Here is an 18,185-nt window from a genome sequence, read left to right on the forward strand (position 1 = left end):
ATACCCGATGTTTGGAGAGCGACTCCCCAACAAATTAGACTACATACATATCTAGGCTGTTATTAGTATGCGGGCTATAAAAGGTTGTGTTAGTTGTCTATAGCTTTGTATCATACTTGAGATCTCTTGACTTCTGAAAGTTTTGCCGACGAGGAATTTTTACTGGAAGTGCAGATTAAAGGGTGAATATAACATATTTAATTTCGGCTTATTGATAAACTATTAAATTTTTATAGTTAAGGAATAAATCATTCACGCAGTTTCATTTGAAACACAATGAACACAATATGCTCATTTATCGTCACAAACTGGGGTAAATACATTAATAAAGTAAAAACTTAATTGGCATAATTGTCAGGCGTTTACAGTATTTGCAAAATATTTTAGCATATTAATAATACTAGCATAATTATACAGAGAGTTAATTAAAGCACTACACGAACTGAAAGGGAAATAAGCATATAAAACAATAAATATAGCCCATAAATATAGCCCTAACCAGTTAATATAATTATTATAAAATTAGGCCTATTTTTTAATAATAATAATATACAAATATGAAATATAAAGAACCGATCCGTTAACAGGCAAGCGGTGCTCCTGCAGCCAAAATACTGCCACTTATGTCTCTTTGCGTCAGGCGCCGCCAGAGATAAAAATATGTTATGTCCTTTAACCAGATTTTTAACAACAAATAGAACATTTGTCGGTAGTGTTGAAAACGAAGATCATGTAATGGAATTCTCCTAGTATGATCAATCAAAAAAAAAAAAAATACAGAGATGTGCCTGACATTAAGACTATTCATGGGACTATGAATTATAAATAGAAGAACACATATAGTACATTTCTGTTGTGTTTATTTTTAATGAAATCAAATGTGATCTTGTTGTTTGCAACTATAGCAATGTCTTTCCCAAAACAGCACAAATCACTTCAGGCCTTTTCACACGGGACGCGGCAGTCGCGAGTGTCTATTTTCAATGGGAGCGGCGCGGAGGCGAAGTGCAAGTTTTGCTCCTGCACCCCAAATCCTGCCGCTTCCACGAACACGGCGCTTCGCAGCAGGCGCAGCCAAAGATAATTTTTTTAAAATCTTTTTGTGAGCGGCAGCGTCCGCACTGTGACCGCGTCGCGAACACCGCCTCAACTGCACAAAACGCTTCCACTACAAGAGAAGGCAGCAGCCGCGCGGCGATTCCGGCATGTCATTATCTTTACAAAAAGATCTTGTTGCCATGACATGCATACTCCCACGAGTTAATATGATGTTCCCACGAAATAATAACTTGTGGCCACGGCGTATTATCACGTACCCACGAGTTAATATGTTGTGACCACGGCAAAACTAGCCTAAGTGAACCAAACATGCCCCCTCTCGGTCACAGTAAATGCTTCGTTCGACTTTTCGTAGATCATCTTCCCTGTGCATAACCTCTGACCTACTTTCTGTACGATCTGAATTTCTGCGCTTTGAATTTTGAACACTGAATTTGATGTTCCGAATTTTTTTTCATCTTGAAAACTTGAAGTTGTATTTTTAAAAACTGAATATTTGAAGTCTTAGAAATCGGAACAAAAATCTGCTGTTTGAAAATACATATTTGAAAATCTGCGATTTGAAAATTCAGTTGTGTTCAATTTCAAATGTTCAATATTCAAGTTTTAAAAAATCGAATTCAGAACTATGTTAAATACCATATAATATTCAGTTTTGTGAAATGACACTTGTCAATAATTCAAATTTGTACAATTCAAATTCAAAAAGTTTTGTCATAATATGAGCTCCATATATTTCCCTATAGCGGATAATGAACCGAAAGTCTCACCCACTGGCTTACTTCCGCATTGAAGAAAATGGTGTATAGAAAGCACACACATTTAGATACAGAATTCTAGAGAATGACAGCGATGCCATTTTAATTCTAAAAATTAAAATTTTATTTTGAAGTGTTCACCTCTTATTTTACATTTTGCAAGACACTCCTATTTTAACAACACAAAAATACCACAGCTGTCTTGCATTACAAAAAGTGTGGCCCATATTGGCCATTGTTTTCTTTTAACACAAATCACCTACATCTTTTTTTATGCATTTTTTTCTTTGGTATCTCATAATATCAACTGGAAGAGCAAATATTGCGATAACAGCTAACAACAACAACAACCCAAAAAAACAAAAAACAAACAAGGATTAAGATAACAGTTTATACCCTGGTCCTGTTTAATTATTGAAGTGCTTCTCAATCCAGTGGTGATCCATACACTTCAACCTCACACAGTGTGAGATATTCTTCCCTTCCTGGAATAACAACATTAATGTAACGTCCTTCCATCCCATCACATTTAAAGGTGGTGGAAAAACCAGGAGGAATGGAAGAGATCTCAGCACACCTGAAGAAAAAGTTAAGCATCTTAAGAAACTCTGAACCACCACTAATATCCGAAGCAAAATATGTTATATGTTATATGTTTTTTTTTTTTTTTTTTTTTTTTTTTACTAATTCTCATACTGCACTAAATTCTAAATGCATTTACAGAAAAATAAAGAGATTTAGAGCTGAATTCGCTTACCTGGTATTGTTATTGCCGTTGTTGTCCAGACTGTTTCCAATTCTGATTTCTGCTCCATTCAATCTTAAAGGAACATTGTCTACTGTGTTTGTAATCACTACTGAAAACACTTTGTGTCTTTTCAGTAGGTCCAGTCTCCACCAGGGACTGAGAGCAATTTCAGTGTGGGTACAGGATCCATGAATGAAAACACTATCTTTGTTCCCATCATTGGCATTGGATGCATAGTAGTTTCCATAGAGAGAAATCTGTGTAGCTTTCCCTTGTAAAGCCACATTTTCACCTGCAACAACAGATGAGCTCCAAGTGAATTCATAGTTTTGATTTTGAACAAAGAACTTGTCTTATAGTCTACAAATAAAATATAGGACAACAACATTGTTAAATCTAAAAAATTCTGCTATTTTCTCTTTTGATTAATTCCTTTTATCAGAGCCACACTGTTTAAATCCTGATCATAAATGTTCATATTCTCACCATCAGGAGCTGGATAACCGTAAACCTCAACCTCACAGAGAGTAAGAAGACGATTAGATCCTGGTATGACCACATTGATGTAACGGCCTGAAATGCCTTTCTCCCAGTCAAAAGTTTGGGATCTCCCACCTGGAATGGATGAAATCTTTCCAGCCCTGCACAGAAATCACAGCACAATGTGTGATTGTGTTCATGTAACCTTACCACTTTATAAATAGTTGTAATGTAGTTTTCTTACAATGGGTTGCTGTTGCCGTTGCTCAGCAGAGAGTTCCCGATGTGTATCTCGGCTCCATCAAGTCTTTCAGGAACTTCTTTTCGGTTGGTGATAGTTATGGAGGTCACTACGTACTCATCTAGTAAATCTAATCTCCACCATGGGTTATCTTGCCATTCAGTAGCAGTACAGGATCCATGTTCATAATATGGGTCACGATTTCCATCAATAGCATTGCTGGCAAGGCCATTTGCTGTCCAAGGATTCCCAGCCAGGTCTGATTGTGTGGCCCTGCCATATAAAGCCAGATTTTTGTCTGAAATTGACAAAGCACATTAGTCAAAAGTTATTTCTATACCAAAAAAAAGGAAGCGGTGCCAATAATGTATTGCAACGCACGTCTGTATTATTGAAATAAACCAACTGTACATTTTTTATCCTTACCTTTAGCTATAGTCGTGTCTGTAAACCAAGGCATCATAGAAATACAAAGCAGGAAAAACACATGCATTTCCATTGTTCTGAAAATAAGAAAAACCAAGCTTTTTAAAAATATGGATTTTTTTTCAGTTTCGTTATAAAAGAATTTTATGATTTCTAATTCAGTTTTATAATGGAATTACTATAAGAGTTTTAAGATTTAACAGAATGTAACTGAAGTCACTTACATAAGTAAAATGTCACACAAAGATAACATGCACATGAAAATATATTTTTAAAAGTACTTGAATGATATGATCACATTAATGATTTATTGACATTGATACTGAGACTTTTAAAAATGCACATGAATTTGTAAACAGAATAAGGATCTGTTTAAGTGCTGGTCATCATTCAAAACCAAGGGGTCAGCTTCATTTAAATGATTAAAATGTGTGGATGCTTTATTTAAATTATCTGATATTAACATGCTTTATCACAACTGTGATAAATTTTGTGATACAGTCAAAGAGACCTTTTGAATTTCATGGTTTTCACTATATAATAAAAAAAATCTGGTTCTTGGCAGGTCTTAAATTTTGAAGAAATTGATAAACAACAACAATCGACATAACACAACTTCTACACAAACCAAGTGGTTTTCACATCATTCTGGAGGAATTTTGGCCAATTCCTCTTTACGACGTTGCTCCAATTTATAGAGGTTTGTGGGCCTTTGCTGTCCTTTTTTCCTACACCCTATGATTATTCAGGTAGGGTACGGATAGTCTAGCCTAAACTATAAAGTACTCACCCGTCCGCAGGTTGCAGTCCTTTAGGAATGATGTAGAAGACTTCCTTGTGGTTGTTCTCGTTTGAGGCTCAGTTATAAGTAAAGTCTTACGGGAGGCAATCTTAACAACAATATCTCTTATTTTATTGGTTACAATTCAAAGCAGTTAATGCCAAAATAAAACAAATCGGGTAAGCTACAATACAGCAATATTGGAGATGCTGCTAAGCGCCCCTCGTTAGGTTTCAGATGTCCTTCACGCTTAATGCAGGCAGCATCTAAAGAGAAGTGTACTCCTCAGACCTTTTTATAATAATTCTTGGGTAATTCCAGTTACTCAACAATGTCTGTGAGCCATGACGGATGTCCCTTTCATCAGTTTAGTAGTCTTCCCCTTAATCTTCACCTGGCTCACATTCTTTTGTTGTTGCAACATGTTCTCTTCCCTATTATTAAACAATTCCCTATTATTAAACACAAGTGTTGCTTAATTCATCCTAAAAAACAAGTTCTGCAAGTGCGAACATTTATAAATCAAAGCATATATGGCTTTAACTTAAAAAGCAAGTAAATAATATAACACTGAAACAGATAATAGCAATATCAATATCCAAAACACCCCCTTCTTACTGTTTCCTGGTTCAGTCTAACACATTTATTTCTTTATTTTTACCCTTCAAAAGTGTTGGTCTTTATGTTAAACTTTTAATTCAATGTATATCTGGTGTTTTGTAGTTATCTTAACTTTCCCAAAAACATTAATGTACTCTTTAATCCATTTTTTTTTTCTTTTTTAGGTTTGTTCATATCTATCATATATTTGCAATTAAAGTTTGTTCTGCTTTTCATTACTGATTTAATCTCTACTCTAATACTTCCTCTCCAAATATGCATGTCAATCATTCTTTAAAGTTTCACTTCATCTTTTTGTAGCACATCCTGTTTGTCACATAGTTTTAGTCACCTATGTTTTCATATGCATGATCACATGCACATGTACCTGTACAATATGATCACATTAATGATTTATCTATTTTGATGGTTTTCCATATCAGATGAAAACCCAGATCAACAACAACACGTGACGACAACACACCGTGTGAAAAATCCATGGGTGACAAACTAAGTGGTTTTCACATCGTTCTGGAGGAATTGTGGCCCACTCATCTGACAATGCTTTAGTTTATTAAGGTTTGTGGGTCTTTGTTTATGCACAGCTCTTGCCATATCATTTCAGTCAGGATAAGGTCTGGATGTTCTGTACTACCTTTCAAGTAGTGTTACTAGTCTGTTTGCAGGGTTTGGACACTGAATTCAGTTTTATCAGCATTCAGTTTTACAGAAATGACCTTTGAACTGAACCTTCAGCCTTAGGCTGGCTCCATCCCCGCATCTTATCTGCAGACTATTTCTAAAGGAGTCTCTTGTAATAATACAGCAAACAGGGCCTTATAGCTTTTCAAACTTGACATATTAGTGTTTTTGAGTTTATGTGCACTGGTTGATACGCATTATCTGTTTTGAACAAATACATGTAAATTAATTAGTCTATGAATTATATGAAACTGAACATGACATGGTACATTCAGTTTTGTTTACAATGGTTTTAGTTTACATTAATTTAAAAGGCCAGATAAACTGATGGTATTTACACTAAGTAAAAATAGCAATAGATGCTATTTAAACTGTTAAAATAGCAGGGTTTTCTGCAATGTATTCTACTTATTGTAAATAGTGGCAGTTATCTGCACCTCAGCATTGTAGTACATTGTAAAACAGTATGCAATAATAACGTATTGAGTGTAATTTTAATTCAAATGATTAAATGGATGCACCTTATTGGGACAATATAAGCCCTCCCTACACTCTTAAAAATGTAAGTTCCAAAGGGGTGTTTTTTCAGTGATACCATAGAAGAACGATTTTTGATTTCCAAAAGAACCTTTCAATGAACAGTTCTGAAAAGAACTATTTTGAAGAACATTTTAAAAATCTAAAGAACCCTTTTTCCACTATAAGGAACATTTTCTGCATTTGAAAGGTTCCATGGATGCTCAAGGTTCTTTATATATAAAGTGCAAACCGATACTTTATTTTCAACTTTTTGATTATTTCCTTCATTTTGCTGAAAATAAATGCCTTTCTGATGTGATATTACATTTGAGAAGGGAGAAAAAAGTTCAGCAAATGGAGGTGTGGAACCCGAGTCGATCGCGTCAGAAACAACTATGGCATGTCCTTCACCATCTAACATCTAAGCCACTGGAATTTTGGTCTTTTGCAGTGTTAAATAGCCCAATCACACAAGCAAAGTTGCTGTAAATAGCCTCTGCCAACAAGGCGGCTATTTGCACTTACTGTAAATAGACACTCCGTTTTGGTTGTTTTTTTTTTTCTGGAAAATTTTTTTTTTTTTAAAAACGACTTGCTTTATAAGAGAATAGTGTGTGTTTTTTGGGGCAACTGTGTTCAGGTTGTGGTTTTCATTGTGCAATTTGAGTAGCCCATAAAACTCAACGGTCTAATCATTATAGAGCTGAGGTAGTCTATATGCAATGGTATATTGTCAACAGGCAGAATGTAGATGAGTTGTAGATGAGAGCGGAAGAGGCACATTTATCCTGATGCTTATGATTAAATTCTACAGGACATTTTACGATCTACGATGACCTGGAATTCTGGGAATATTTTAAAAGTTAACTAATAAAGCATTCTGAGAGATTTACTTTAAGTAAAATAACAATGTAGGCCTAATGGCTCTGTCAATATGATTAGCTCAAGAATAAAATAATGTGGCCTGTTGCATTGCATTGTGTCATATTTAGAAAAAGAAGATGTTATGCCTAAAATCACAAGTCAGAATAGCAAACAAGCTTAAATAGACGTTTATGTTTAGTAACCAGACAGGACGTTTTGCTGCATGATTATTTTTATTCTCAAAAAGACATTAATAACAGTGATTGGAATGTAGTTTGTTAATAGCTAGACATTTTGACATTTATAGGCCTATGTGTGTTTAAGTTCATTTAACATAGTGGCGTGGTGACGTCAGCGACCGGGAAGTATAAAGCACGTGCGTTTCAAACCGGCGTCAGCTTTTGTCATTCAGCGAGAGCGCTCTGTGTCTGTCTATAGTTTGCTGTTTTTTGTGCCAGTTTTTTGCACAGCTTTTATTTGAGCAAACTATGCCAAAAGGGGGAAAGAAAAGAGTTAGAGTGGTTGAGCAGCCACACAGAAGGTGTGTTCCTCCCTGCCAGCGTTTCATTGCTGGTGGGGATACACACAGTCTGTGTGTAGTCTGCTTGGGTGTGGAGCATGCACAGTCAGCCCTCGAGGGGGTTGGCTGCCCGCAGTGTGATCGCTTTCCACTGCGGGTGCTCCGTTCCCGGAGGGCTCTCTTCGAGGAGGGAGCCTTCACCAGCGTTCCTCGCGGGTCTGGCCCCACTTCCGCCGAGGCGGAGCGGCAGCTGCACTCGTGGGGTTCGCAGCTTGATTTACTAGAGGGAATGGAGACAGGTGATCCCCTATCTCCCTCCTCACCTAGTGAATCACTTGACCTCCTACTGGATGAGGAAGCCCGCATTGCGGTTCCTTCCTTCCAGGAAGAGGCATCAACGCTTCTCCTATCTTCCTCCGAGGAGGTTGATGTGGAGAACGTTGTCCACTGATCGCCTCAATATAAGGAGCTGTTGGAGGTGTTCACTAATGCGGTAGCCAGATTCAACATTAACTGGCCCGCTGGAAAAGACAATAGCCGCAGAAAAGCAAGCTCTATGTTTTCTGTGCACTAAGTCTGCACTTCCAAAATGGAGCCTTCAGTTTTTTCCCCGATCTACATGCTGAACTGTCTAGATCATGGAAGAACCAGTTTCAGGCCGCTTATTCACCCCGTCCTCTGATTACTACGGTAGTGTGGCGGGGCTGGATGAGCGTGGCTACAAGATGATGCCGCGGGTTGAGCAGACGCTTGCGAGCTATCTGTCACCCGGTCTTGCATCATCTTTGAAGGCTCCGTCTTTGCTCTTCAGGCCGCCTAAATAACTTCAGGCTTGACGAGCAAATGTACACGTAGCGGGGCTGCTGGACAGGAGCAGGAAAACCCCAGCCGTGTACCAGCTCCTCACATAAGAGGCTCATAATAGGAGCGTTGCAGCCCGTGTCCCTCCGGTGAGACCTAGAGGGCGGGGTTAGCAACACTCCTGGCCAGGGGCTTCAAAGACTAAGCCCGATCTGAGGGTCGTGCTTCAGTCTGAGAGGTCCTCGGCTAAACGGCCCTGACTACTGCAGTGCAGGGCCAATGAGGGCAGCCCCTCTCGGGGAGGTTTGTGGTTCACCACAGTTTATGGGGCCCTCAGGAGATCTGTCAGCTAACCCTGCCAGTGTTACAGGGGCCAGCAGTCTCCCGCGAACACCTTTCTCTAGTGGTTCCGCCCAGAAACGTAGCAGAGCTAGAGAGTTTGCCACCCCCACGGGATCCTCAGAGGAATCGATTCAGGTGTTTCCTGCCAGTGAGCTGTTACAGGGCACCGAATCAATATCTCTAGTAACACCAGAAACCAGTCTCGAGAGGCTAGTTCCCTTAGTAGACTTTTGGGCAGCGTGAAAACTACTGCCGAATATATCTACATGGGTCCTGCATACTGTAGAAAGAGGATTTTATATCCAGTTTGGCGCTCAGTCGCCACCTTTCCACGGGGCGTTTCTTACTACTGTAAGCCCCGAGCAGGGTCTGGTTATTGAATAAGAAGGAGGCGGAACGGCAGCTGCACTCGGTCGCAGCTAGGTCTGTTGGGAATTGAGACGGCTAACCCCCTGTCTCCTTTCCCTTCTGACAAACTGGCAGCCAATTGCTGGTTGTGGAAGCCCCGCAGATCCTCCTGTGATCACAGGGAAAACTCCTCTCGCTGAGAGCAGTGCACATCCCTGGATGTCTAAACATGGGAGCAGACATCCTGTCGAGGCAGGGGCCGAGGCCCGGGGAATGGATGCTTCACCCAGAAGTAGTGAAGCAGATTTGGAGAGTGTTTGGCCAGTCTTAGGTGGACCTCTTTGCGACTCGAGAGATATCGCAAGGTCCCCTCTGGTACTCTCTAGTGCCTCCAGCTCCTCTGGGACTGGACGCCATGGTACAGACATGGCCGAAGCTTCGTCTGTATGCTTTTCCCTGATCGCTCTGCTCCCGGGAGTTCTGACAAGAGTGTGACCCCTGAGGGGGCACAACTCATAGGCTCCGGTCTCTCAACTGAGGTTGCTGAGACCCTCCTTAATCCAGAGCTCCCGCCACAAGGAAACCTTATGGCTTAAGCGGATCCTGTTCACTCATAGCGCCATGATTGCCCTTTAGACTCAGTTTACTGCCCGACTGGTACAGTACTGGAGTTCCTGCAATCTTGCTTTCCGCAGGGTTAACCCACTCCACCTTGAAGGTATCCGTGGCGGCTTTATCGGCCTACCAGGCCCCCTCTCGGTGGGTAAGTGGGTAGTGGGTAAGAACCCCTTGGTCATATGTTTCCTTCGCGGTGCACTTGGCGAATGTGTACAGTGTGAGCACTGGACACATACGTCCACATATGTGGCGTAGAACAGAGCACTGCTGTGTGGTATTTCCCCCTGCGGGGGGTACCCTGCTTCGAAACAGCACTATCAGTAGATGGATCGTGGATACCATTTCTACTGCTTATGAGCCCTCTGGCCTGCCATTACCCTTGGAGGTCAAGGCTCACCTTACTCGAGGCTTGGCTGCCTCTTAAGCTCTGTTAGCAGGTGTCCCTAACCAGGACATCTGCAGTGCTGCAGGTTGGTGTATTACTCCCCCTCCGGGTCCTGGCAGTTTCCCCAGGAGGTGTATTATCTCCCTCGTGTTTCCTGGCGGTTCCCCAGGCCGAGGTGTATTGAATCTCCTCTGCGTTCTGGCGGTTTCCCAGACAGAGGTGTATTACTCTCCCTCCGGGTCCTGGCAGTTTCCCAGGCGGAGGTGTATTATCTCCCTCGTGTTTCCTGGCGGTTCCCCAGGCCGAGGTGTATTCCTCCCTCTGCTTTCTGGCGGTTTCCAGACAGAGGTGTATTATCTCTCGCGTCCTGGCAATTTCCCCAGGGAGATCTTCCAGTGTCCTGGCAGGTAAGTATTACAGGCACTGCCTTTTTCCCTCTTGTTCTGGCAGTTCACCAGACAGAGGTGTATTACCACTCGCGTCCTGGCAATTTCACCAGGTGGAGACTTTTTGTATTCTGGCGTGATTCACCAGACCCAACGTTTTCCTTCCCTTGGCCTAGCAACACAGACACTAGGCAGGGATTTGGAATTATGGGGGCGTTGACATCTCGTTCCCCAAAGCGTTGAATGACGCAGCCGAATTCCCGGAAGGGAACGTCTCGGGTTACGTATGTAACCCTGGTTCCTTGAGGGAATGAGACGCTGCGTCTCGGACCATAATTCCCGCATCCCTGCCACGCATTGCTTCATTCCTGAAAGCTGACGCCGGTTTGAAACACATGTGCTTTATATGTGACTCCCGTCTTCTGATTTGTTTATAGACTATGACTCAGAGTGCGGCTCGCCAATGGCGTTCCCCAAAGCGTTGAATGACGCAGCGTCTCGTTCTCTCAGGGAACCAGGGTTACATACGTAGCCCGAGACGTTTTAAGCTATTGAAAATCCAATGATTACTGGCTCTAAAATGAATTACGTAAAAATGATTACAGGTTAATTATCGCTTTATTAGGTTTACATTAATAGGTGTATTTAGTGCTTCTCAGTCTAGTGGTGATCCATACACTTCAACCTCACACAGTGTAAGATATTCTTCCCTTCCTGGAATAATAACATTAATGTAACGTCCTTCAATCCCATCACATTTAAACATGGTGGAAAAACCAGGAGGAATGGAAGAGATCACAGCACACCTGAGGAAAGAGTGAGTTAAACATCTTGAGAAACTCCTTTTTTGAGAACTACTTTCCATATCCAAAGCAAACCTAGCAGCTACACTCGAAGTCAGCGTAATTAAATGCAAGTGATCAGATTAAAAACAAAAACATAAATATTGTACCTATTTGTAACTAGTTATACTACTAATTTTCATGTTGCAGGAAATTCTAAATGCATTTAAAGAAAAATAAAGAGATTTAGAGCTGAATTCATTTACCTGGGATTGTTATTGCCGTTGTTGTCCAGACTGTTTCCAATTCTGATTTCTGCCCCATTCAGTCTCACAGAAGTGTATTCTGCTCTGTTTGTTATTATTACTGAAAACACTTTGTGTCTTTTCAGTAGGTCCAGTCTCCACCAGGGACTGAGAGCTTTTTCAGTGTGGGTACAGGATCCATGAATGTAAACACCATCTTTGTTCCCATCATTGGCATTAGATGCAAAGCCATTTCCATAGAGGGAAATCTGTGTAGCTTTCCCTTGTAAAGCCACATTTTCACCTGCAACAACAGATGAGCTCCAAGTGAATTCATAGTTTTGATTTTGAACAAAGAACTTGTCTTATAGTCTACAAATAAAATATAGGACAACAACATTGTTAAATCTACAATTTCTGCTATTTTCTCTTTTGATTAATTCCTTTTATCAGAGCCACACTGTTTAAATCCTGATCATAAATGTTCATATTCTCACCACCAGGAGCTGGATAACCGTAAACCTCAACCTCACAGAGAGTAAGAAGACGATTAGATCCAGGTATGACCACATTGATGTAACGGCCTGAAATGCCTTTCTCCCAGTCAAAAGTTTGGGATCTCCCACCTGGAATGGATGAAATCTTTCCAGCCCTGCACAGAAATCACAGCACAATGTGTGATTGTGTTCATGTAACCTTATCACTTTATAAATAGTTAATAAATAGTTAATAAATAGTAATGTAGTTTTCTTACAATGGGTTGCTGTTTCCGTTGCTCAGCAGAGAGTTCCCGATGTGTATCTCGGCTCCATCAAGTCTTTCAGGAACTTCTTTTCAGTTATTGATAGTTATGGAGGTCACTACGTACTCATCTAGTAAATCTAACCTCCACCATGGGTCATCTTGCCATTCAGTAGCAGTACAGGATCCATGTTCATAATATGGGTCACGATTTCCATCAATAGCATTGCTGGCAAGGCCATTTGCTGTCCAAGGATTCCCAACCAGGTCTGATTGTGTGGCCCTGCCATATAAAGCCAGATTTTTGTCTGAAATTGACAAAGCACATTAGTCAAAAGTTATTTCTATACCAAAAAAAGGAAGCGGTGCCAATAATGTATTGCAAAGCACATCTGTATTATTAAAATAAACCAACTGTACATTTTTTATCCTTACCTTCAGCTGTAGTCATGTCTGTAAACCAAGGCATCATAGAAATACAAAGCAGGAAAAACACATGCATTTCCATTGTTCTGAAAATAATAAAAACCAGGCTTCTTAAAAATACGTTTTTTATTTACAGTTTAATTAAAAGAATTTTATGATTTCTAATTTAGTTTTATAATGGAATTACTATAAGAGTTTTAAGATTTAACAGAATGTAACTGAAGTCACTTAAGTAAGTAAAATGTCACACAATGATAACATGCACATGAAAATATTTTTTTAAACGTACTTGTATGATAGGATCACATTAATGATTTATTGACATTGATACTGAGACTTTTAAAAATGCACATTAATTTTTAAACAGAATAAGGATTTCTCAAAGACTAAAGTTATGGGCATTAAGTGCTGGTCATCATTCAAAACCAAGGGGTCAGCTTCATTTAAATGATTAAAATGTGTGGATGCTTTATTTAAATTATCTGATATGAACATGCTTTAACACAACTGTGATAAATTTTGTGATACAAAGAGACCTTTTGAATTTGATGGTTTTCACTATATAATAAAAAAAATCTGGTTCTTGGCAGGTCTTAAATTTTGAAGAAATTGATCAACAACAACAATCGACATAACACAACTTCTTATTATTTATTTAGCACAAATAAAGGCATTAGGAAAAAGTCACGGGTGACAAACCAAGTGGTTTTCACATCATTCTGGAGGAATTTTGGCCAGTTCTTCTTTACGACGTTGCTCCAGTTTATAGAGGTTTGTGGGCCTTCGCTGTCCTTTTTCCTACACCCTATGATTATTCAGGTAGGGTAAGGATAGTCATATCTAGCATAAACTATAAAGTACTCACCCGTCCGCCGGTTGCAGTCCTTTAGGAATGATGTAGAAGACTTCCTTGTGGTTGTTCTCGTTTGAGGCTCAGTTATAAGTAAAGTCTCACAGCATCTAAAGAGAAGTGTACTCCTCAGACCTTTTTATAATAATTATTGGGCAATTCCAGTTACTCAACAATGTCTGTGAGTCATGACAGAGGCCCCTTCCATCTGTTTAGTAGTCTTCCCCTAAATCAATATTTGCACTTTTGCAAGTGTTGCTTAATTCATCCTAAAAAACAAGTTCTGCAAGTGCAAACATTTATAAATCAAAGCATATATGGCATTAACTTAAAAGCAAACAAACAATATAACACTGAAATAGATAATAGCAATATCAATATCCAAAACACCCCCTTCTTGCTGTTTCCTGGTTCAGTCTAACACATTTATTTCTTTATTTTCAGGTGCATATACCCTTTAAAAGGCGGGTTTTTATGTTAAACTTAATTAAGTCAATGTATATCTATTCTTTTGTAGTTATCTTCATTTTTCCAATAACATTCATGTACTAGTATATGTTTAGTATTTAGACAGGATGTTTTGCTGCATGATTGTTTTTATTCTCAAAAAGACATTAATAACAGTGATAACTTGTTCTGTAAGAGAGCCTTTTAAAAATGTTTTGTAGTTTTCTTACAATGGATTGCTGTTGCCATTGTTCAGCAGAGAGTTCCCGATGTGTATCTCAGCTCCATCAAGTCTTTCAGGATATTTCTTTTTGGTTGGTGATAGTTATGGAGGTCACTACGTAATCGTCTAGTAAATCTAACCTCCACCATGGGTCATTTTGCGTTTCAGTAGAAGTACAGGATCCATGTTCATAATATGGATCATGATTTCCATCAATAGCATTAATGGCATGGCCATGTCCTGACAAAGGATTTTTGACCAGGTGTGATTGTGTGGCCTTGCCATATAAAGCAAGTTTTCTGCCTGAAATTGATAAATATACATATATGAAGTATATGAACGTCAATATATAATATTGCATTTAACCTCTTCAGCTCCAAAATTGCATCATCAGAGTTATTGTAATAAATGAATAAGTTCTGGAGTAATGAACTAGATGTTACATTTTGTCTGTCTGTTCATTTGGTTTCTCCCTTTGTCTTCCCCTGTTATCACGTTAACTTTGGTTTGGCCCTCATTATTCTGTTATCCCCGTCACCTGTGTTTAATTATTAGTCTCCCTGTATAAGTCTCTCTCTGTTATGAGTTCATTGTCGGTTCTTATTGTTGTCAACGTGGGTGGAATTGGAATGGAAGTGTGTGGAATCTCAGTGTTCCTGTCTGTTCCTGCCTAAAGATCATATTAATGATTTTGTTTGTAACCTGTCTCGCGTCTCGTTTCGTCCAGCATGAATCATAACACTAAACATACAGTACATGGTATCAGTTGAAAGCTTAGAACCTCAGCTTTCTTGTCCATCCCGTCACTTTTGCATTTATTTTACGTGTAACGTGTAGTATGATAACAGGCTGTAAAAAAAAAAAGGTTCATAAATAGAGTTCAGACCAAAATAGTTTCACTGTACTCATTCAGAATGAGTCCAAAAAGACAACGTCCATCCCAGTTGGGACCATCGTTGCTGAGATGTATGCTGTGGACACAGTTACCCCAGTTCAGCCTTCCGACCTCCCAGCTGAAACCCTAGACCCAAGTCTCTTTAATTTCGGGGACTCTCCCATTCCCGAAGAGTGGAAAAATCGGCTTCAACAGAAGTTGGCTGAGAGGCGGAATGTTTTCTCACTGCATGAGTGGGATGTTGGTCGCGCCAAGGGTGTTGAACACCACATACGCCTGCATGACCCCAGACCCTTCAGGGAAAGGTCAAGGAGACTAGCCCCTGCAGACATAGACGATGTGAGGCGACACATACAACAACTACTGGCCACTGGCATTATCACTGAGTCCCGTAGCCCATACGCCTCACCAATAGTTGTAGTCCGCAAAAAGAATGGGAAGATAAGAATCTGTATCGAATTACAGAACACTGAACAACCGCACCACACCAGACCAGTACACAATGCCATGCATCGACGATGCCTTGGATTCTCTATCAGGCAGCCAATGGTTCTCTGTCCTGGATCTGTGCAGTGGTTACTACCAGATAGAGATGGCTCCGGAGGACAAAGAGAAGACCGCGTTTATTTGCCCTTTAGGTTTCTATCAATTTGAGCGCATGCCCCAAGGAATCACAGGAGCACCGGCAACATTTCAGCGCTTAATGGAAAAAGCTATAGGCGATATGCATCTGCTGGAAGCTCTCGTGTACTTGGATGATATCATCATTTTCGGCAAGACATTTGAGGAGCATGAGCAACGTCTTCTCAAGGTGTTGGACCGACTAGAGGAGGTCGGATTGAAGGTTTCTATCGACAAATGCCAATTCTGCCAGCCCGAGGTCAAGTATGTGGGTCACATTGTTTCTGCTAAAGGAATAGCTACTGATCCAGACAAAGTGGAGGTAGTAAAGCACTGGAAAGAGCCCACTCACCTGAAACCGCTGAAGTCCTTCCTCGGATTTTGCAGTTATTACCGGAGGTTCATTGCAAACTACTCTGCCATTGTCCGTCCCCTCTCCGAGCTCACCAAGGGTTACGCCCCCACTTGGCAAGCCCCCAAGACTAAAAAAAGTGTTGACCCAAGAAAAGTCTATTTCAAGCCATTAGAGCCGTTCGGAGAACGGTGGACAAAGACCTGTCAGGACGCTTTTGAGTGTATCCGTGCTTGTTTAATCAATGCCCCAGTGTTGGCTTTCGCTGACCCCACAAAGACGTACATCTTGCATGTGGACGCTAGTATGAATGGTTTAGGCGCTGTCCTGAACCAAGAATATCCTGAGGGTCTCAGGCCAGTAGCTTTTGCCAGTCGTAAGCTTAAAGACTCAGAACACAACTATCCAGTCCATCAATTGGAATTTCTGGCATTAAAATGGGCTGTTGTGGACAAGTTTCACGATTACTTGTATGGAGCCAAGTTCATTGTGAGAACTGACAATAACCCCTTAACATATGTGTTGACCTCCGCCAAGCTCAGTGCAGTTGGACATCGGTGGCTCGCCGCCCTCGCCACCTACGATTTCACCATCCAGTATCGACCAGGGAGACACAATATTGATGCTGATTTGTTGTCCAGACAGTACATTTCAGAGGAGACAAAAGAGTGGACTAGTGTCCCATCAGCCGGCATCAAAGCCCTCTGCAAAAGAGTCTGTGTCAGTGAAGAGGCTGATGTGCCAGACAGATTGGTTGATCAGTTGGGAGCTCCTGCCACAGCAGTACCTGAAGCTTATGTGTTTCCAGTGAACCTTAGCATGAACACTCTTGACCAGTTGAGTTCAAAAGATATTCAAGCATCACAAGATATGGACCCAACAAATGGGCCATTAAAGAAAGCACTGGAGAAGAATAAAGGTCTTACACGCTCAAAGAATGACTCACCTGAAACTGTGCTGCTCCTACGTGAAAACCGCAAGTTGGAGTTAAAAGATGGATTACTCTACAGAGTAAAAGAAAAGATGTGTGGAAAACAGATCAAACAACTTGTCTTGCCCGCAAGATACCACTCAATGGTGTTAAGGTCTTTACATGATGAGTGTGGACACATGGGAGTGGAACGCACCACCGAACTGATAAAGGACAGATTTATTTGGCCGCAAATGACAACTGAGGTCGAGCAGTACATTCGAACCTGTGGTAGATGTATTTCCAGGAAGACACTCCCTCAGCATGCCTCGCCTTTGAACCAAATAACAAGTAATGGCCCCTTGGATTTAGTTTGTATTGACTTTTTGCAAATAGAGCCTGACTCTAAAGGTGTTGCTAATGTGTTGGTAGTGACAGACCATTATACACGTTACGCACAAGCATTTGCTACAAAAGATCAAAAGGCTATTACAGTTGCAAGAATATTGTGGGACAAGTATTTTGTGCACTATGGCCTACCTGCAAGGATACACTCGGATCAGGGCCGAGATTTTGAAAGTCGTCTGATCAAAGAACTCTTGTCCATGCTTGGGGTTAGGAAGTCAAGAACATCCCCCTACCATCCTCAAGGGGATGCCCAACCAGAAAGATTCAATCGAACACTTTTAGCCATGCTTGGTACCCTGGATACTGTACAGAAACAACATTGGAGTCAACATATCACCTACCTGGTACATGCATACAATTGCACAAAAAATGATTCCACGGGATACTCCCCTTATCATCTCATGTTCGGAAGGGAAGCAAGGTTACCCATTGACATCTGTTTTGGAATCTCGCCAAATGGTGAAAGTGAAACCTCCTACCAACAGTACGTCGCCAGGATGAGGAAAGAGTTGCAAAAAGCTTATCAGTTGGCATCTGCCGCTGCTACAAAGAATCATCTGAAAAACAAAGCCCGATATGACCAACGCGTGAGAGATCTACCTTTGGAAAAAGGAGATAGAATTCTCATTCAAAATGTGGGTCTAAAAGGCAAACATAAATTCCAAGATCGATGGAAATCAATACCGTATGTTGTTGTGGAGAAGTTG

The 18,185-nt window shown here is 40.6% G+C and overlaps 1 protein-coding gene and 1 pseudogene across 1 annotated transcript; both read right to left on the reverse strand.

Annotated features, from left to right (window-relative positions):
- Positions 1-1,928: 1,928 nt before the first annotated feature.
- LOC141342369 (uncharacterized) lies at positions 1,929-6,567 on the reverse strand. Its single transcript, XM_073846810.1, has 6 exons — positions 4,503-6,567; positions 3,713-3,789; positions 3,290-3,584; positions 3,052-3,206; positions 2,575-2,857; positions 1,929-2,394 (listed from the first exon to the last, which is right to left on the reverse strand). Exons 2-6 carry the CDS (start codon positions 3,783-3,785, stop codon positions 2,244-2,246), a joined length of 957 nt encoding a protein of 318 aa, XP_073702911.1. The 5' UTR covers positions 3,786-3,789; positions 4,503-6,567; the 3' UTR covers positions 1,929-2,243.
- An 825-nt stretch (positions 6,568-7,392) lies between these two features.
- On the reverse strand, positions 7,393-14,601 carry LOC141342368 (uncharacterized; annotated as a pseudogene).
- Between the last annotated feature and the right edge of the window lie 3,584 nt (positions 14,602-18,185).

This window comes from Garra rufa, chromosome 9 (assembly GCF_049309525.1).
Source record: "Garra rufa chromosome 9, GarRuf1.0, whole genome shotgun sequence".
NCBI lineage: Eukaryota > Metazoa > Chordata > Actinopteri > Cypriniformes > Cyprinidae > Garra > Garra rufa.